This window comes from Anomaloglossus baeobatrachus, chromosome 2, assembly GCF_048569485.1.
Source record: "Anomaloglossus baeobatrachus isolate aAnoBae1 chromosome 2, aAnoBae1.hap1, whole genome shotgun sequence".
Taxonomy (NCBI): Eukaryota; Metazoa; Chordata; class Amphibia; order Anura; family Aromobatidae; genus Anomaloglossus; species Anomaloglossus baeobatrachus.
The window spans coordinates 278393778-278416299 of NC_134354.1; the positions used below are offsets into that span (position 1 = coordinate 278393778).

A 22522-nucleotide genomic window follows, 5' to 3' on the forward strand; every position below is an offset into this window, starting at 1 on the left:
CTGGTTGAAGTAACAATTTTGTGGAAAAAAAATTTTTATTTTCACGGCTCAACTCTATTAACTTTTGTGAAGTCCCCAGAGGTTCAAAGTGCTCAATAAACATCTAGATAAATTCCATGAGGGGTCTAGTTTCCAAAATGGGGTCACATGTGGGGGAGCTCCACGGTTTCGGCACCTCAGGGGCTCTCCAAACGCAACATGGTGCGGTTAACGATTCCAGCTAATTTTCTGTTCAAAAAGTCAAATGACGCTCCTTCCCTTCCGAGTCCTGCCGTGCGCCCAAACAGTGGTTTTTCGCCACATATGAGGTATCTACATGCTCAGAAGAAATTGCCCAAGAAATTTTGGGGGTTCATTTAATCCTGTTACCCTTGTGAATATGCAAAATTTGAGGCTAAATTAACATTTTTGTTGCAAAAAGTAAAATGTTCATTTTTTCCTTCCACATTGCTTTAGTTACTGTGAAGCACCTGAAGGGTTAATAACCTTCTTGAATGTGGTTTTGAGTAGCCTGAGGGGTGCCGTTTTTGGAATGGTGTCACTTTTGGGTGTTTTGTGTCATGTAGATCTTTCAAAATTGCTTCAAATGTGATCTGGTCCCTAAAAATAGTGGCTTTGTAAATTTTGTTGTAAAAATGAGAAATTGCTCATAAACTTTGAACCCCTCTAACTTCCTTAAATTTTATTTTTTTTCCCCCAAAATTGTTCTGATGTAAAGTAGACATGTGGGAAATGTTATTTATTAATTATTTTGTGCCATATGTCTCGTTAGTTTTAGAGCATAAAAATTAAAAGTTTGAAAATTACAAAATTTTCACAATTTTTGCGAAATTTCCATTTTTTTTACAAAGAAACGCAAAAAATATCGGCCTAAGTTTACCACTAACATGAAGCCCAATATGACACGAGAAAACAATCTCAGAATCACCGGGATCCGTTGAAGCGTTCCAGAGTTATAACCTCATAAAGTGACACTGGTCAAAATTGCAAAAAATGCCTTGGTCTTTAGGGTCAAAATAGGCTTGGGGCTGAAGGGGTTAAGGTTCAGTAGTCTAATCTCTCATTCATTTCTCCTTATCAGAGCTGCACAGCTCAGAACAGGCAAAATACTCGCCTTCTGTTACAGCTGCTGCTCTGCCGGCTGTAACAGAAAGTGAGTTATGATAGCGACAAGAGTTACCACATGATCCTGTGCTACCATGGCAACCATAGGCTCCCCGTTATCACGTCACGGGGCCCCCGATGGCGGCGGGTAAGTGCGTATTTTCCACTGCGGCCATTTAAATCATGTCACATTTTGACAGCGCTATTTAAGGGGTTAACAGGTCCAGGTGGATCGCAGATCCACCCGCACCTGTAAGCCACACGTCTGCTCTACAAATCCTCAGACATGTGCTGGAATCACTACCGGCTCACCCCTTCATGATTTAGGACGTACCGGTACATCCTCGGTCGTGAAGGGGTTAAGTAAAATATAATGGTTATATACTTCTTGGAACTTAAAGCAAATTAAGAAATAAAGTCTCACTGACAACCCATGCAACTTAGGGACGACCACTTACGATGATTCAATAAATAATCTGAATTATGTAAATTGTACAAATAGTCACAGCAGCGGCTCTGCCTCTGTGCACAGCTGCAGAACATGCTGATGCTATACAAGCAATGGGAAATATATCTAGCTGCTGTGTGTAAATGGACTTTTAGCTTCCTGATCAATATGTGATACTGATTGTAAAATTCTATGCAATTCTCTAACTTTCTACAACGTTCCTTTCGTTACTTGTTTTTGTAACTTGTGTTTTATTTTTTTTCAAGAAATCAGAAGTTGTCGATGACAATATCAGTGGTAATGATTATTTATTTTATTTATTTTTGCGCCATAAACCTAAGTATTTAGGGCTAGTTCTACATCAATGCTTTTTGCTCTTGCAACATCCGGTTGTAAACAGTGTATGGAGATGGGACAACACCGCTCCAATTACTAGTGGTGTAGTGGCTTTTCCATACTATTTCTTTCCTATGTACTGCAGCTTGGCTCTTATAAATGACATTTGCTACTCTGGCTCTGTATACTGTTTACATCCGCCTGCTACCAGCACTACAAACTGTTAGTCTGTGAGGGTGTCTGTCCCCACGTATCCTAAAGATAGGTTGTCAATATATCAGTGGTGGATTATCCCTTTTTAAACTAACTCCAGATTGTAATTTATTTTTCTCTTGTCAGTAGTCCTATCTGAAAATTTGTGGATATTTTCTGATCAGGTCCACTGCGATCACAGTTACTTATGTTGATTAAACAGCTCCTTTGAGAAAGTTATGACAGCTCAATCTCAATAACTGTATATTTATACTCCTTTATCCTACTTAAGGGATTATAGAAAGGATAATAATAATTCTATATCACAGCATGAAGAAATGGCACAGTCCATGTAATTTGTGATGTCCAAAAATCATCAGTCATTAATTTTTAAAACTATCTTGTGTATTGTGCTGGTTAAGATGTCAGTATCCAAAATTCATAGCGTACTATTCAATTTATAGCTTTGTTTAGTAAAGATAAAGTGTTGAATATATTAGGTTTTCAGTAGTTTTTATGAAAGTCGTTATCCACTACTTAAACAATCGTCCCGAAATGAAACTGTTCCATGTCAATTAAAAATTGTATATACTGATCTGGACCGTTACTGTCACTGTAGTGTTGGAGTCTTGTCTATGGGTGTTGTTACCAGGGCTGTGGAGTTGGAGTCGGTATAAAATGGACCGACTCCTATAAAATATATAATAAATTGGGTACAGCGGTCCAATGCAGAATGTGCTTAATATTGTTTCACAAGAGTTTGGGAAAATTATAAAATGTCCTATTAATTTCTGTTCTATTCCTGATGAAAGAATCTCTCTTTTTTGGTTGAGATGAATCTGTGCTGCACTTTAGCTACATTATATAAGTAGTGATGTTACCATTTTACTACAGTAAATTTATCACAAACATGAGTCATGTATACACTATAAAGACACATCTGCATGTTTTTCTAACTATCTGACATGAAATCAGAATGAACCTTTCCCGTTTTAGGTCAATTAGGAACCAAAATTATTTCTATTTGCCAAATGCCAGAATGAGAGGGCATGTTTTAAGACATTTTTATTATTTTCTGCAAAGTCAAAAGTTTACATACACTAATAGTACTATACCTTTAAACAATATGGAACAGCCCATATGATGATGTCATGTCTTTGGAAGCTTCAGAGTTAGAGACATACATGTGGATGTATTTTACTGCACACCTGAAACACACTGCTTCCTTGTGTAGTATCATGGGAAAGTCAAAAGAAATCAGCCAAGATATCATGAAGAGAATTGTGGACTTGCACAAGTCTGGTTCATCCTTGGGTGCCATGTTCATCTAGAAAAAATTATACCATTAAACAAGATGGGAATGTCCAGCCATTATACGAAGGAGACCAGAGATGAACATGCTTTGCTCAGACATGTGCCTATTAACCCAAGAACAAAAGTAAATTACCTTGTGGAGATGCTGGCGGAAGCTGGTAAGCTTTTGTCATTATCCACAGTGAAACGAGTACTATATCAACATGGGCTTAAAGGACACTCTGCCAGGAAGAAGCCATTACTCCAAAAGAAACATAAAAAAGACAGATTAATGTGTGGACAGGAACAAAAACCTTAATTTTTGGAGACATGTCCTGTGGTCTGATGAAACTAAAATTGAACTATTTGGCCATAATGACCATCGTTATGTTTGGAGGAAAAAGGGAGAAGCTTTTAAGTCTAAGAACAGCATCCCAACTGTGAAATAGGGGTGGCAGCATCATGCTGTGGAGTTGTATTGCTGCAGGAGGGACTGCACTTCACAAAATAGATGGCATCATGAGGAAAGAAGATTATGTGGCAATACTAAAGCAATATCTCAAGACATCAGCTGGGAACTTAAATCTTGGGCGGAAATGGGTCTTCCAAATGGACAATGACCCAAAGCATACTGCCAAACTGGTTACAAAGTGGCTTGTGGATAATAGTCCGTGTTTTGGAGAGGCCGTCACAAAGCCCTGATTACTGATGTGTGGAAAGCGCTATGGAATTAATAGCGCTATATAAGTGAATAATTATTATATAATATTATTTCAACTCTATTGAAAATTTATGGGCAAAGCTGAAAAGGTCGGTGCGAGCAAGGCGACATACAAACATGGCTCAGTAACACCACTTCTTTCAGGAGGAATGGGCCCAAGTTCCTACCAATTATTGTGAGAAGGTTGTGGAAGGATGTCCAAAGTGTTTGACCCAAGTCTTAAGCGGGCTTTACACGCTACGATATCGTTAATGAATTATCGTCAGGGTCACGGTGTTTGTGACGCACATCCGGCGTCATTAACGATATTGCAGTGTGTGACACTTATGAGCGACCTTAAACGATCGCAAAATTGGTCAAAATCGTTTGCCGCGGAGAAGTCGTCCTGAAACAAAAAATCGTTTTCTGCTTATTAACGATGTTGTTCCTCATTCCTGCGGCACCACACATCGCTGTGTGTGACACCGCAGGAGAGACGAACATCTCCTTACCTGCGTCCACCGGCAATGTGGAAGAAAGGAGGTTACGTCCCGCTCATCTCCGCCCCTCCGCTTCTATTGGACGCCTGCCGTGTGACGTCGCTATGACGCCGCACGAACCGCTTCCATAGAAAGGTTCGCCGGCCAGAGTGACGTCGCAGGGCAGGTAAGTGCGTATGACGGGGTTAAGCGAGGTTGTGCGGCACGGGCAGCGATTTGCCCTGTCGTACAACCAACGGGGGCGGGTACGATCGCTTGCTATCTCGCGTGTAAAGCCCGCTTTACAGATTAAGGGCAATGGTACCAAATACTAATGAAATGTAAGTAATACAAATGCCTTAAAACATATTCTCTCACGCGCTCTCTCTCGGGTGCGCTCGCTCATTTTGGTTCCTAATTGACAAAACTAGAAAGGTTTATACTGATTTCATGTCAGATATTGAGAAAAACCTGCAGATGTGTCTTTATAGAGAGCGAAGGGAAACTAAGGGTTTCCACTGTATGAGGGAGATGGAGTCGGAGGTTTGGCCTACCGACTCCGCAGCCATGGTTGTTACATGTGTAACAGTGCATGATTGGCGTCAGCTTTCTGGTTATATAACAATGTAACGCATGCACCCACAAACACAGCGCCAACATGTCTAGGACAGTCATGGCGAACCTTTTACAGGCCGAGTGCCCAAACTGTAGCCCTAAACCCAATTTTTTTTCCGAAGTGCCAACCAATCCTATTATGTAAATAATTGATTGCAACCTTACCTTTGACGTCTTCCCTTCTCCTCAGCAGGGGGCATCACGCTCATGCATGCTTACCACACATTGAAGCTGAGCCCTTTCCAGACACAGCAGTTGATCTTTCTGGAAAAAAATTGCAGCATATTAGACAGAGATTTTATCCTGGAATGCAATCAGATTTCACCCTGTGATCCACATCTACATTTCAAAGTCTGAACATCTTGAAATCCCATAAAGACGTACGAGTTGCTCCCCTCCCCATCATTGTGTAGTTATGTCCCCTTCCTGGGGCACTTCTTGGTAAACATGTCCCCCATCCTGATATATATTTCTTACATTCTGGTATATTTGTCCCCATCATGGCCCCATCCTGGTAAATATACCTCATCCTGGTAAATGTCCTCCATCCTGGTAAATGTACCTTACTCTGGCATGTTCCCCCATGCTGGTAAATGTACCCCATCCTGACATATTGCCCATCCTTGTAAATGTTCCCCAATCCCGGCATGTACCCCATTCCTGGTAAATGTCCTCCATCCTGGTAAATGTTCCCAATCCTGGTTAATTTACCCCCATCCAGGTAAATGTACCCCTTCCTAGCATGTACCCCTTCCTGGTAAATGTTCCCCTTCCTGGTAAATGTACCCTATCGTGGCATGTTTCCTCCATCCTGGCATACATGTTTCCTCCATCTTGGCATGTATGTTTTGCCCATCCTTATGGGGAGATAAGGTATGCACACCAGTGACTATGTAAGGGGAATACATGAAATAGCAGAAACTGCTGTGTGAATACTGACTTGAAAAATCCAATAGCTATATGCAAGAGTGAAAATGTGAAAAATGGAATCTGCATTACTGCCATGAACATATGAATAAAGAGAAATTTAGCTACTGAATTGATCAATGCAATAGAGCCCCAACACTACGCCAAAGTATTTCTCTACGTTGGGGTCCCTAGCTTGTGTGTGTCCTCTCATGCAGTTAAAAAACTTACCGTGTATGGGAAGCTGAGACCCAGGCTATTTATGCGTATGATATGGATTGGCAATAGGTGTGGTTGGGGAGGGTTCACAAACGAAAAAATACTAACAAATAGGAATAACGTTTGGAACACCATTCTAAGTCCGAACTGGGTGCAAAAACCTAAAAAAACATCACTATGGGGAGATAAGGTAAGCACACCAGTGACTATGTAAGGGGAATACATGAAATAGCAGAAACTGCTGTGTGAATACTGACTTGAAAAATCCAATAGCTATATGCAAGAGTGAAAATGTGAAAAATGGAATCTGCATTACTGCCATGAACATATGAATCAAGAGAAATTTAGCTACTGAATTGATCAATGCAATAGAGCCCCAACACTACGCCAAAGTATTTCTCTACGTTGGGGTCCCTAGCTTGTGTGTGTCCTCTCATGCAGTTAAAAAACTTACCGTGTATGGGAAGCTGAGACCCAGGCTATTTATGCGTATGATATGGATTGGCAATAGGTGTGGTTGGGGAGGGTTCACAAACGAAAAAATACTTTTTGCCCATCCTGGCATGTATGTTTTCTCCATCCTGCCATGCATGTTTCCTCCATCCTGGCATGCATGTTTCTCCCCATCCTGGCATGCATGTTTCCCCATCTTGGCATGCATGTTTTCCCCATCCTGGCATTCATGTTTTCCCCATCCTGGCATGCATGTTTTCCCCATACTGGCATGCATGTTTTCCCCATCCTGGCATGCATGTTTTCCCCATCCTGGCATGCATGTTTTCCCCATCCTGGCATGTATGTTTCCTCTATCCTGGCATGCATGTTTCCTCCATCCTGGGATGTATGTTTCCTCCATCCTGGGATGTATGTTTCCTCCATCCTGGCGTGCATGTTTCCTCCATCCTGGCATGCATGTTTCCTCCATCCTGGCATGCATGTTTCCCCATCCTGGCATGCATGTTTCCTCCATCCTGGCATGTATGTTTCCTCTATCCTGGCATGCATGTTTCCTCCATCCTGGGATGTATGTTTCCTCCATCCTGGCATGCATGTTTCCCCATCCTGGCATGCATGTTTCCTCCATCCTGGCATGCATGTTTCCTCCATCCTGCCATGCATGTTTCCTCCATCTTGGCATGTATGTTTTCCCCATCCTGGCATGCATGTTTCCCGATCCTGGCATGCATTGTTCCCCATCCTGGCATACATGTCATTCCCCCCATGCTGGCATGTGTGTGTCCCCCCCCCATGCTGGCATGCATGTTTCCCCCCCATGCTGGCATATGTGTTTCCCCCCATGCTGGCATGTGCGTTCCCCCCCATACTGGCATGTGTGTTTCTCCCCCACCCCATGCTGGCATGTGTGTTCCCTCTCCCCCACCCCATACAGGCATGTGTGTTTCTCCCCCACCCCATGCTGGCATGTGTGTTCCCCCTCCCCCACCCCATGCTGGCATGTGTGTTCTCCCCCACCCCATGCTGGCGCTAGCACTGCCCCCTCCCATCCCCACCTTGGCACAGCAGCACACGAGTTATAAAAAAAAAAGCAACACACAACTTACCTTCCTGCACACGCTCCCCCGCTGCGCGCCGCTGGGTCCTCAGTTCCCACGCGGCCAGAAGACCTCATTATGTCGGCGCCGCTCGCTGACGCTCTTCCGTCTCCTAGGCAACACACCTGCAGCCTGGGGGAGGAGTGTCAGAGCCAGGAGAAATGTCTCTTCCGCTCCAACAAAGCTTTGATCTGCCGGAGCGACTGCACCAGCAGATCAAAGCGGCAGGATCAGGCGACAGCACGCGTGCCAGCAGAATGAGCTCTGCGTGCCCCAGGTTCGCCATCACTGGTCTAGGAGGTATTTGCCATTTTTATTTTACATTGGACATTGTTGATTTTAAGAATGACTTGTCTAAGTATAGTACAACCCTTATAAAAGGGATCCATTTAACTCCCCTGATGTGATTTGTGCATTTGGTAAGTTCTTAAGTTTTTTTCTATTGGACTCATTTAGACACGAATGACCGTCAAGAGAGAAAGCGGACAGTGTTTACGGTAAATGCGAATATTGTTTTGCATGTGATGAAAGAAGGGTTTCTCAATGAATTTCAGTAACACATACACTGCTAATATTGTGTCACGCTCCCGATGCCTCAGCACCGCTCCTTACCCACTGACCCGGTCGCACCATCCCGGCACCGCTCCGTGACCACTGATCCTGTCCACATGTCCACCAGTCATGGCTACCGCCCCCGCTCGTGCTCTCCTGTGTTCTGCTCCTGGTCTCAGGAGTCTGACTCTGACTAATGCCTCTGTATAGGACCAGGCCGCGCCCACTCTCCTGGTCTTATAGGCCCAGCACACCTGAAACAGGAAATGACATAGGGCTGTGCTGGGTATATAAGACTTGCCTTTCCATGTGGGCGGGGCCTGATCAACGTGTCTTGAAACTTAGTTTTGAAAGCTAGGTGCTCAGGTCCCCTTATGCTGTGTCCCGTTACCTGGACTCTTGCTTGTCTTTTCTACCCGGCCACGCCAGTGCCCTGGAACCCCGAGACCCCAGTGACTGTGTTCTTCCCGTCCCCTGTGGGACACGGTTCCCGTTCCGGCCACGCCAGTGCTCCGGCTGCCGTGTACTCTGCCCCTGGTGGGGTGCTCGGTCCAGAGGATCCACCACCTGGGTCCACCAGTCCTCCCGGTCCTGACATATTGCCATCTATTTAGGTGGTCTTAAGTAGAAAATGGGTAACTGCCATTGACTATAAAACTGGTTGGTACTGTTTAGGATTTTTGCAGTCCATTTTGTACTAAAGTAGCCGAATAGGCCCTGTAGCACCCGGCTAGTAATGTGATTGAATGGTTTTTATTCAGGACCATCTAAATGTTGTTTTCCTTTTTCTATTTTATTTTATTTTTTTTCTTCTAGAAGCCAAATTCTGAACGTATAGCAGTTTTGAGTAATGTTTGTGCTATTTAGGGGTTGTTTGGGGTGTTTTGTTGCTTAGGATAGGCCTAGACCTGAAAACTGTCATTAGAAAGCCTAGAAGATTCCATTATGACCAGCTTAATTCTTCACCCAGATCTACCTACTAATACATGGAGCTTAGCAGACAATGGAGCTATGGAGGGTACAGTAAAGATATTGGGGTCTCTCCCCTCATTCTGATTCAGCATAGTAAATACAGAGTGAGAAGCAGCAATCCATGATCAGACAGTGTAATTCTATCATCTGCGCCATACACATAGGAAAGTGCCGTGTCAGCCATGTTCAGCGATTAAATCAAGTTGCCTAAACTATTCTTCTCTTTTTGTCCAGATGATTGAATAGTTCAGGATCTCCAGTATGTGTAATACTCTAATGACTGTGCTGCTCTCTTTTAGGCTAAACCTTTCTCTGGTGAAACGTCTACGGCCTTAATGGAATATAAAAAAGAAAATTCTGATAATGATGGTAAGTTTTCAGGTTTGTGTAATACGTTGCGTATATTGTAATGCACTGTGTGTATTATGTGGAATAAAATGTTTCCGCAGTTGGTTGTAATTGTATTTTAACAGATTTTCCCCAGCTGCTAACATTTCTCCCAATACATTGCAAGCTGCCGGATTCCTTTCAGCCTTAACCACTTAGTGACCAGGCCAAATTTATCAAATCTGATGTCACTTTGTGGCAGTAGCTCTGCAATGTGTCAACAGATCCCAGGGATTTTGAGACAGTTTGGGTTTTTTTTGGAGGGGGTTTGTGTGACACATATTTTATGATGTATGATAACGATAAATGTAGGTCGATATGTTTGTGAGTTTTATTTATTTAAACAAAATCAGAAATTTGTAAAACTTTTAAAAATGTAACAATATTCAATCTTATAGATGATTAATCCTTGAATCCAGCATCATCTGTAAAAAAAAAATGTTTTATTTTAGGTCATGAAGGGGTTAAAGCTTTTATGACATACTGGTACTTCACTTTTCACATGTTTTGTTCCCCTTTTTCCGAGAGCTATAACCTTCTTTTCTTTTTTAATTTTTATTTTTTTTTTATTTTTTGTTCAGTCTTTCCATATGTGGGCTTATTTTTTTTTTGGGACGAGTTGTACTTTTGAATGAAACCATAAGTTTTACCACATATAGTACCTTGTGAAAGTATTCGGCTCCCTTAAATTTTTCAACTTTTTCCCACATTTCCAGCTTCAAGCATAACATTTTAATGTTATGGTGAAGAATCAACAACAAGTGGGACACAATTGTGAAGTTGAACTAAATGTATCCCTTATTTTCAACTTTTTTAAAAATAAATAACTGAAAAATGTGGCGTGCAATATTATTTGTCCCCTTTAAGTTAATACTTTGAAGCGTCACCTTTTGCTGCGATTACAGCTGCAAGTCGCTTGGGGTATGTCTCTATCAGTTTTGTACATCGAGAGACTGAAATTCTTGATCCATTCTTCCTTTGCAAACAGCTCGAGCTGAGTGAGGTTGGATGGAGAACGTTTGTGAACAGCAGTTTTCAGCTCTTTCCACAGATTCTCGATTGGATTCAGGTCTGGACTTTGACTTGGTCATTCTAACACCTGGAGACGTTTATTTGTGAACCATTCTATTGTAGATTTTGCTTTATGTTTGAGATAATTGTCTTGTTGGAAGACAAATCTCCGTCCTAGTCTCAGGTCTTTTGCAGACTCCAACAGGTTTTCTTCAAGAATGGTCCTGTATTTGGCTCCATTCATCTTCCCATCAATTTTAGCCATCTTCCCTGTCCCTGCTGAAGAAAAGCAGGCCCAAACCATGATGCTGCCACCACCATGTTTGATGACAGTGGGGATGGTGTGTTCAAGGTGATGAGCTGTGTTGCTTTTACGCCAAACATATCATTTGGCATTGTGCCCAAATAGTTTGATTTTGGTTTCATCTGACCAAAGCACCTTCTTGCACATGTTTGGTGTGTCTCCCAGGTGGCATGTGGCAAACTTAAACAACAATTTTTATGGATATCTTTGAGAAATGGCTTTCTTCTTCCCACTCTTCCATAAAGGCCAGATTTTTGCAGTATACGACTGATTGTTGACCTATGGACAGACTCTCCCACCTCAGCTGTAGATCTCTGCAGTTCATCCAGAGTGATCGTGGGCCTCTTGGCTGTATCTCTGATCAGTCTTCTCCTTGTTTGAGATGAAAGTTTGGATGGATGGCTGGGTTTTGGTAGATTTGCAGTGGTATGATACTCCTTCCATTTCAATATGATCGCTTACACTGTGCTCCTTGCGATGTTTAAAGTTGTGGAAATCTTTTTGTAACCAAATCCGGCTTTAAACTTCTCCACAACAGTATCACGGACCTTCCTGTTTTGTTCCTTGGTCTTCATGATGCTCTCTGCGCTTTAAACAGAACACTGAGACTATCACAGAGCAGGTGCATTTATACGGAGACTTCATTACACACGGGTGGCTTACCGTATATGCCGGCGTATAAGACGACTGGGCGTATAAGACGACCCCCAACTTCTGCCCTAAAAATATAGAATTTGGGATATACTCACTGTATAAGACTACCCCGCTCCCAAATGAAAAAAAGTCTGCTTTGATTGCAACATGTTAATTTTAATTTCCACGAGAGCCGTACAATATGTTTTTAAAGGGCCATTGACAAATCAATCGCTCCAATGTTCACTTAGTACAGCAAGGAATGCTCCTCCCTGCTGTATAAAGCCACAACTGGACTGAAACAATGGTACTACACTCTGCTACAAACAGACACACACAACTCTGCTACAAACAGACAAACACACACAACTCTGCTACAAACAGACAAACACACACAACTCTGCTACATACAGACAAACACATACAACTCTGCTACATACAGACAAACACATACAACTCTGCTACATACAGACAAACACATACAACTCTGCTACATACAGACAAACACATACAACTCTGCTACATACAGACAAATACACACAACTCTGCTGCTCTGTGGGGCCTGCACCCGCGGCTCGGCGGGTACAGCACCCGCAGCATCGGCGGGGGGGGGGATTGGCAGGGCATACATCTGGGAGGTTAGAAGCAGCTCACCGGGGCCCATAATGGGGAGGCGGGGAGGGCATTTACCCGATTAGGTCACGGTGGAGAGGGGGCCCACTCAGCACCGGACAGAAACTCGCCTCCTTCATCTGTGGGACTGAGAAGGCGGTAGCTCCACATGAAATTCAAAACAGGATGTCTGCGCGCCTTAAAGTGACGGCGCCGCAGATTGCTGCCGAGGACTGTGGCAGCAGAACTATAAAGGCGAGTGGGCCCCGGCCAAGGGACAGGAGAACTGACGAGGCCGAGTGGGCCCCCCCCGGCTCTCCAGGGCCCCGGCATTTGCCCATAGACAGGTAGGAGCCCTGTCTGCGAGCCAGATACGGCCATCAAAAGAGCCATATCTGGCTCGCGAGCCATAGGTTCCCGACCCCTGCTGTATGATATATACCGTATTTTTCGCTTTATAAGACGCACCTGATTATAAGACGCACCCCCAAATTTGGTGAAGGAAAAGAGAATTTTTTTTTTTTAATGTTAAATGGGGTCCATCTTATAATGCCAGTGTCCCTCTAACAAATCATATAGGGTATATGTCCCTCATAGCCCCCCATCCTAAAATTAGCCCCCTTAATCTGGATATGGCCCCCTTATATTGAATATAGCCCCCTTGTGATGGCACACGTTCCCCTGTGCTGCCTATGGTCCCCTATGGATTGCACACGTTCCCGTGTTAGATAACGCCCCCATGCTGCTGCCCATGGCCCCTATAGATCGCACAAGTCCCCCTGTGTTAGATATCGCCCCCATAGTGCTGCCCATGGCCCCTATAGATCGCACAAGTCCCCCTGTGTCAGATATGGCCCCTAGGCTGCTGCCCAAAGTAAAATAAAACACTCTTTCCTTATCTCCTCCAGCGCTGAGCTCCCTCCTGTCTGGCTCCGTGCTTCTGTTCTCCCATGGCTCCTATATAGATCGCACAAGTCCCCCTGTGTTAGATATCGCCCCCATAGTGCTGCCCATGGTCCCTATAGATCGCACAAGTCCCCCTGTGTTAGATATCGCCCCCATAGTGCTGCCCATGGTCCCTATAGATCGCACAAGTCCCCCTGTGTTAGATATCGCCCCCATAGTGCTGCCCATGGCCCCTATAGATCGCACAAGTCCCCCTGTGTCAGATATGGCCCCTAGGCTGCTGCCCAAAGTAAAATAAAACACTCTTTCCTTATCTCCTCCAGCGCTGAGCTCCCTCCTGTCTGGCTCCGTGCTTCTGTTCTTCCACTTCCTGGTTCTCAGTGCGGTCATGTGATCGGCACAGCAGGCTGAGCTCTCTGCCTGCCTGATCACAGTGGAAGCAGGGACACGGGGAGAAACGCTGCAGGGGTAAGTAAAGCTTTTTTATTTTAGAATGAGCAGCAGCCTGGGGGCCAAATCTAACACAGGGGTGGGCATGTGCGATCACACTGGGACGCAGGCTCATATAATATGCACCGCTGCCCCAGCCCCTCACTGCGTGCGATTTCAGCACCATTGGAGATGGACAGCGGCTGTGCATATTATATGAGCGGGTGCAGGAGATCAAAGGCTGCAGCCCGCAGCGTTCCCCTGTGCTCCAGAGCTGCTGCCCCCACCTCCCCTGGACGCTGCAGTGTACATATATATATACACAAACACCCCCCCCCCCCCCCCGTATATCTGGCGTATAAGACGACCCCCCACTGTAGCCATTATTTTAAGGGGGTAAAAAGTCGTCTTATACGCCAGTATATACGGTATATTTATCATCATCAGTCATTTAGGACAACATTGGATCATTCAGAGATCCTCAATGAACTTCTGGAGTGAGTTTGCTGCACTGAAAGTAAAGGGGATGAATGATATTGCCCAATTTTCAGTTTTTTATTTTTTACAAAAAATTAAAATAAGCAATAAATTTCGTTCAAATTCACAATTGTGTCCCACTTGTTGTTGATTCTTCACCATAACATTAAAATTTTTATCTTTATGTTTTGAAGCCTGAAATGTGGGGAAAGGTTGAAAAATTCAAGGGGGCCGAATACTTTCGCAAGGCACTGTAGTGTACTGGAAACTGCAAGCAAATATCAGTGTGTGATGAAATTGCAAATAAAAGTGCAATTATATTTGGACTATTTTATTTAGTGTTCACTAACATGTCAGTATGATGAATCAGGTCTGTACGAATTCGTAAATACCAAACTTGTATAGTGTTATAAGAAAAAGGATCCAGCATCCCACGTAAAATGTAAATGTAAAATCCACGAACGTTTATTCAAAAGAATTTAAAAACATTACAAGAAAACTAAAAAAGACCCGGTAAAAACAGATATATCTCAGGTCAGGGCAAACATGTTTTGGACAAACCTTTGTGATTTTACACATGTGGGATGCTGGATCCTTTTTCTTGTATCATTGGACTTTGCACGTGAACCATCAGTGACGTCTCCTGCTGTGGAGTGTGGTGAGCTGACTTTTTTTGCTTGTGGTATTGCTTTTCATATGTATACTTTTACTCTTATCTAAGGGGTTAAAAGAAAATTCAGTGCCTTTCGCGCCATTTTCCTAGATCCTTAGGGTTCTCATTTGTCGACATCTGGGGCTTAGCGACAGCGTATTTTTTGCATCTTGAGCTGAAGTTTTTAAGTACTCCATTACTTACAGTACATCATTGGTTGTGAAGGGGTTAATGCGGGCTCTTGGGACTAGCCCGCATGTTTCCTCACACATGTGCAAACAACACGTGTGGGTGACGCTCTGATCCACCTGCACCTGTTAACTATTTGAATCCCGCTGTATAATCTGAGTGTACAGCCCAAGTGATAAGATCACAGCTTCAAGTCCCCTAAGGGAACTAATAAAAAAGAATAAGGCTAGGTTCACACACTGCGTTTTTTTGACACTGCGTTTTTGTGCGTTTTTTGCGGCAAAAAACGCACCCGCGTCAAAAAAACACGGCAATAAATGCACGCGTTTTTGCCGCGATTTGGTGCGTTTTTTGCTGCGTTTTGCTGCGTTTTTGCTTACTGCGTCTTTATGCGTTTTTTATCAGTGAACAAAAAGAAAAGGTCTGATGTCATTTCCTTCTTCAATATGTTCTTCATTCTCCACTAATGTATGCAGGAGAGCAGACAGCTGCAGAACTACAAGGCTCAGCATACTCCATCCAATAGTGTATGCAGGAGAGCAGACAGCAGCTGCAGAACTACAAGGCTCAGCATGCTCCATCCAGGACTGTATGCTGGAGGGAGAGTCAGGCTCAGCATACTCCATCCAATAGTGTATGCAGGAGAGCAGACAGCAGCTTTCGAACTACAAGGCTCAGCATCCTCCATCCAATAGTGTATGCAGGAGAGCAGACAGCAGCTGTCGAACTACAAGGCTCAGCATCCTCCTTCCAGGACTGTATGCAGGATTTCTTTGCCCCCCCAAACAAAAAAATTACGTGGGCTTCGCCATATTTTTGTATGCTAGCTGGGTACAGCAGGCAGGTACGGGCTGCCCCCAACCCCCAGCTGCCTATTTGTACCCGGCTGGGAACCAAAAATATAGAAAAGCCCTTTTTTTTGTAATTATTTCATGAATTTCATGAAATAATTAAAAAAAAAATGACGTGAGCTTCGCCTAATTTTTGTGTCCAGCCGGGTACAACTAGGCAGCTGGGGATTGGAATCCACAGTGCAGGGTGCCCATGCTTTCTGGGCACCCCCGCTGCGAATTGCAGTCTTCAGCCACTCCAGAAAATGGCGCTTTCATAGAAGCGTCATCTTCTGGCGCTGTATCCAACTCTTCCAGCTGCCCTGATGCCGGGTGGCTCACTGGGTAATAATGGGGTTAGGGATAGCTGTATATTATCAGCTGGCCCTAAGCCCGAAATTCATGGTGTCACGCCAATATTAGGCATGGCCACCATGAATTTCTAGTAAAGATAAAAAAAACCACAACACACAGAAAAATATTTTTATTAGAAATAAAACACAACACAATTAGTGACTCCATCTTTATTGAAATAAAGAACCCCCCTCCGCAGTAATCCTGGGTCAAGGGTCCTGTGCCGTCCAATCCAGATCCAATATCATCTGATCGGTTTGCTGGAAGGCAAAGCGATCAGATGATGTGTCAGCTTCAAGTGCCTGAATCACATCACACATCAGCTGCTTGTATAAAAGCCGTTTATACAATCAGCAGATGCATCGGTGCAAAAAAAAATAAATACTTATGTGCTGATTACTGGCAGCTCCTGGAGCAATTGGAGGAGTCTGATTCCGTCCGATCGCTGCAGGAGCTGCCGGTAATCAGGGATGAAGTCTCCTGACGCATCCGCTGATAGGTTAAACCGGCCGGCCGCTGGCATCACCCCGAGACTTACGATCAGCTGATGCGTCAGGTGATTGCATCAGGTGATCCATCCCAGGTCCTGCATCCTGCAGGCATACGTACCCGGGGAGACTGCACACACCCGGAGCGGCGGTACCGGGAGGAGGAGCTGGGAGCGGGCATGGCACCGGGAGTCTGCAGACAGGTGAGTATGACATTTTTTTTCTACTGTTCACTTTTGTTTTCGCAGCCACTTCCACTTCCTGCCTGTACATGACGCCGCATGGCAGCAGACATGCACAGGACGGGAGGTGGAAGTGATGGTACCGGGAGGATTCACGCTTCTGTGTTTACTGACAGAAGGAATCCTCTTCCTGTACATGTCACTTTACTACCCACCTCCTGCGTTTATAGCTGCGTTTTTGGTCTTAGAAACGCACCAAAACGCACCTATTTGCGTTTCTCATTGCGTCTTTCAACATCCCATTGCACTCAATGGATGAAAAGCGCAGTGAAAAACGCGGGAATAATTGACATGCTGTGTTTTTGTGGCACCACAAAAACGCAGCTGAAAAAAAAAGCTGTGTGCAGACAGCAAAAATGAAAACTCATAGACTTTGCTGGGGAAGCAAAGTCATGCAGTTTTCTGAGCAAAAACGCACCCGAAAACTGCGCAAAAACGCCGCAAAAAACGCACTGTGTGAACTTACCCCTAAGGGTATGTGCCAACGATCAGGACTCGCTGTGTCCTGGACGCAGCGGGTCCAGACCTGCAGCGCCGCAAGTCTCCTTCGCAGATAAACGCAGCTGCTCGTACCCATAATCAGGGTTCAGTGCACTACAGTCTCTCGCTTGTGTCTCCCTACGGAGGACGCATGCGAATCCGCAGCAATCAATTGACATGCTGCAGTCTGGAAAGCCATACCGCAGGTCCGTGTTTGCTGCGGAAAAAACAAGAATAGTGGGCATGGGATTTCTAGAAATTCTGTCCACTATGCTTGAACTGTACACCGCAGCGTTTTGGACGCAGCTGAAGCATGCTGAATCTAAAACACTGCAAATACTGATCTTGGCCACCACCCTTAAAAGCGTTAAAGAAAGGTTTGTTTGTTTTTTTTAAATTAAAAAATTAAATCACATTCAAATCACCCCTTTTACCCCATTGAAAATAAAACAATTTAAAATGAATGTTTAGTATCATCACATTCAGAAAAGCCTGAGCTATTAAAATATAAAACAAATTAATCTGATCAGTAAAGGGCGTAACGAGAAAAAACATCAAAACACCAAAATTACGTTTTTATGACCTATTAATTAAATCCGGTTTTTGTGTTTAGTTTTGGCAATGTTTTTTTTTCTTTTTTGATATGACTATCTGTAATACAAATACATATCTCCCAACCGTCCCAGATTCTGCGGGACTGCCCCGATTTTAGAGGTGTGTCCCGCACTCCCGCGGCTCACAGCTGATGTCCCGGCTCCTCTCCTTAGTGCAGTGAATAAATTAAATTATCATCAGCTCTGGATTATAGGGGCGACTGGGACGCAAACCCGTGAACCATGAGAGCTCATTGTTCCATAGGCAGCAGCTCTACCACTGAGGCACTGCCTGTATTGAAAATCATAGGCAGTTTTGGTTATGTTGACCTCTATATTGCTGTTGAGAAACCAGAAGCAGATTATTCAGCTGCAAAGATGGATGGAGGGATGGATGAATGGAGGGAGGATAGAGGGATGGATGGATGATAGAGGGATATATAGATACATGACAGATAATAGATAGATGGATAGATACGATACACTTTATTGATCCCGTGGGAAATTATGGTATCACAGCAGCACAACTTAAATCATAACATGAATTACTTAATTGACAAGACAGTAGAGTTGACAGAAGAACATTATACATTAGATTAGGACATACACAGAGGGTGAACTGAAAGTAGAAGAAATAAAGTAGACATAATAGATAGATATATATAATTGATAGATAGATAGATAGAAGGATAGATATAATTGGTAGATAGATAAAACTTAGATTCGAACCAGCAAACTACAGCTTTCCTAGCTGCTATAGCTGTTGAGCCACTAGGAATTGATGATGTAAGAGGGTGGATTTTATATGAATAAACCTACAATACAGCCTCTTACACAGCAGATTACACAGGACACAGCTCCATTGTACACAGCAGTGTCTCTATCTCCTGTATTCTAGAGGGAGAGGAAAAGAGGGGTTTTTTTCTTCTAATAAAAGTACTAAAAATAATTAAAAAAATAGAATAATGTAATTTTTATTACACTTTTTTATAAAATAATAAACATCACAAATCAGCAAATAACATGGACATATTTGGTGTCCCTGTAATCGTAACGACCCGAACAAGACAGCGATCAGATTATTGATGGGGATCGGTAAATGGTATAAAAAAAATGTCGCAATTTATTATTTTTCTTTATTAAAACCCATAAAAAATGTAATAAAAATGTATCACTGATGCCGTGTTCACACGGAGCGTAAATGCTGTTTTTTTCTGCCGCTATCCGCACCGCGAGCGCAATAACATTCTTCTCTGATTATTGCGTGTTTGCGGTATTTTTTATGCATTGTCTCTTTTTTGATACATGTTTGGGGCAGATGTGAATCCTGAAGATTATAAAAGAAAAAAACCCTCCAAATCCACACAGTTCAGCGGCGAGTTTAGACACCAGGGGCGGAGATTTCATGATGTCTCATCCACTTTGCTTGGACATTTAGTCTGTGTTCACATGTAGTGTAAATGCTGCATTTTTTTTCTGCTGTTTTTTTTGCATATTTATTCTGCTGTGTTTAATTATCCAAGTAAAGTGGGTTCCATGAGAAGACGCCGCTGAACTGTGCGGTTTTGATGCTTTTTTTTCTCTGGAGGTTTCTATGTGGAGCGTAAAAAAACCCAGGAAAAAGCTTCTCAGTACAATAAAAAAAGCAGATTCACATCTGAACCAAAAACACATTAAATAATGAAGAAAAGGCAGAAAAAATGCAGCAAAAATGGAATAATCAGAGAAGATTATTATTGTGTAGTTTGGTGCCGACAGCGGCAGAAACAAAAATACCTGAAATTATGCAACGTGTGAACACGGCTTTATGGGCACAAATAAGCAACATGTCATATAGTGACACATATAAATATAAGAAAATTCTGGCTGCTATGACTATTAACGAACAGTCCGGGACATCTGCTAAATTACCCTTACTGACAAATGGGTGTGGCTAGGGCGTGGTCAAAATTTGTCGCACCGCGCTGTGCGCGCCGCTTACTTTGTCCCTCTTTCCTTTCTTCAAAATTTGGGAGTTAGGCAAATAAAAAATGGAAACCTTGTAATTTTAACATTAGCTGTGGAGAATGTTTTTTAGATTCATACATACTTTTGTTTCAAGAAACACCACCTATACATGGCCACAATAGTCAGATCCCGACCCTTTTTTTTTTTTGTATTGAGAGCAGTTTAGTCGGACAGGCCCTTCTCATTTCCCATTTTTGTCCCTTGTAAAATAAAAAAACTTAAACAGTGGAACCTCGGTTCCCGGGTAACTTGGTGTTTGAGTATTTCGCTATATGAGCAAAGCTTGCTGTAAATTTGTAACTCAGTTTACGAGCAATCTTTGCTGCACGAGCAAATATTCACCGCACACACTTATGGGTCCGTACTTTCACCGCACTCTGACTTGCTCTTGCAGACTGCACAAACACATACGCACACACACATATTATGCTCACCTTACCTTTTGTTCCCTCACTGGCCTCCTGGTTCTTATAGTCCACATGTACAGTATGTATATCCGGTAACCATCGCGACGATGGAGGAACTTCCGCTCTCAGCCGCTTCTCAAAGGCAGCGCGCTGACCAATCAGAGGCAAGCAACTCATGCCTTTGACGTCAGTGTGCTGGCCAATCAGAGGCAAGCGGATCCTGCGTATGACATTATGACATCTACTGCTGAAGCTCTGAAAGCGGAAGGTCTGGCATCGGTCGCTATGGTTACCGGATACACATACCTGCAGACTACAAGAAACAGGAGGCCAGCAAGGGAATGGAGGGTAAGGTGAGCATTTGCGTGAGTGTGTGTGTGTGTTTGTGCATGTGTGGAATGGCACAATAGGGGACCAGGATGGGACATTGAACAAGTTGTGGAACGAATTGTCTGAGCTTCCATTATTTCCTATGGGAAATTTTGCTTTGCTAGACGAGAAACTTGGTTTACAAGCACACTCTCAGAACGGATTGTTCTCGTAAACCAAGGTTCCACTGTACTTTCTTCAAGTGCCAACGCCATTCCAGCAGTGTTGGCACTCGTGTTCCCATGTCTCATTTGATATTGTTACATCAAGTGAGCCTGACACCAAATCACCACCAGCTTCACTCACTCCGCCTTCGGACTTATTAAGTAATCAGGAAGAAGCAATCACTGGAGAAGCTGTATACAGAGCTCGTCCCTGCACAGCGCCCGGGAATCTGTCCTCTGATATAAAGCTCTGTCAGCGGCAGTCCCTGATGCTGCTTGCTGCGTGTAGGCCCTGCAGCCCCCTTGCTGATCGTTGCCTGTGCAGGGGCCACCGCTGACAGAGCTCTATATCAGAGGACAGATTCCCAGGCTCTGCGCAGGGACGAGCTCTCTGTACAGCTTCTCCATTGATCAGCCTCTGACCTTTTGATTGTCCGGCGACTGATCATTGCAGTAGCTGTATAAAGAGCTCATCCCTGCGCAGCCCCCGGGAATCTGTCTTCTGATATAAAGCACTGTAGGCAGCGGCCTCTGATGCTGCTTGCAGGGTCGTGGCCCCTTTGCTGGTCACTGCCAGTACAGGGGTTGCCACTCACAGAACTTAATATCTGAGGACAGATTTCCAGGTGCTGCGCAGGGATGAGCTCTGTATACAGCTACTGCAATGATCAGCTGCCAGCCAATCAAAGGTCAGCAGCTGATCACTGGAGAAGCTGTACAGAGAGCTCTTCCCTGCTAAGCACCCGGGAATCTGTTCTCTGATCTAAAGCTCTGTCAGTGTGGCCCCTCCACTGGCAGCGTTACAAAAACAGGACACCTAGTGAACGAGGATAGGTGAGAAGAATTTGTCTTTTGTTTTTTTTGCGTGTGCGAAGAATGGCACAATATGGGACACTACTACAGGATGGAGCATTGCTACAAGGAGAGGACTAGGAAAAGGGACATTACTACAAGATGGGCACAAGGATGGGGCACATTACTATATTATGGGGATAAGGATGGGCACATTACTACATTATATGTGGGGTGAGGTGAAGTGATTGTGCTGTCACAGATGAGATGTAGTATCCAGTGGCGTAACTAGAGTTTGATGGGCCCCGGTGCAAAGTTTGGACCTGGGCCCCCCCCTCTACGTACACCGACACTTGGGGTACGGGACGATGACACTGGTACTCGGGGTACGGGATAATGACGCTGACACTTGGCTCTTACCCTCAGCACCCAGCTTTCCTATGTTCTGAAATCCCTCTATCAGCACCCAGCTTTCCTATGTTCTGATATCCATCTGGTCATCGGCACCCAGCTTCCCCATGCTCTGCTATACATCTTTCCCTCAGCATCCAGCTTTCCCATATCAGAGCATGCGAAATCTGGGTGCTGAGAGATGTATAGCAGAGCATGGGAAAGCTGGGTGCTGAGGGAAAGAGCCCTTTTCCCTCAGCACAAAACGTTCCCATTTCATGCTTGTATCTTTGTCCCCCTTGTATATACTTCTGCAAATACTATAATGGCCCCCACATAGCCTTTCATATTGTATAAAGGGTCCCACATAACACTTCATATATTAGAATGCAGCTCCATAGTCCTCCATGTATTATAATGCATTTCCCAGAGTTCTC

The 22522-nt window shown here is 44.0% G+C and overlaps 1 protein-coding gene across 2 annotated transcripts in view; it reads left to right on the forward strand.

The window, feature by feature from the left end:
- Window positions 1-22522, forward strand: part of LOC142289848 (uncharacterized) — a 114376-nt gene that overhangs the window by 75456 nt on the left and 16398 nt on the right. The window contains exons 4-6 of one of the 2 annotated variants that reach the window (XM_075333790.1): window positions 1819-1849; window positions 8302-8342; window positions 9669-9738. In XM_075333790.1, the coding sequence (XP_075189905.1) occupies window positions 1819-1849; window positions 8302-8342; window positions 9669-9738 (142 nt within the window). The remainder of the gene's footprint in view (window positions 1-1818; window positions 1850-8301; window positions 8343-9668; window positions 9739-22522) is intronic. The other variant, XM_075333791.1, reaches the window with a different exon arrangement.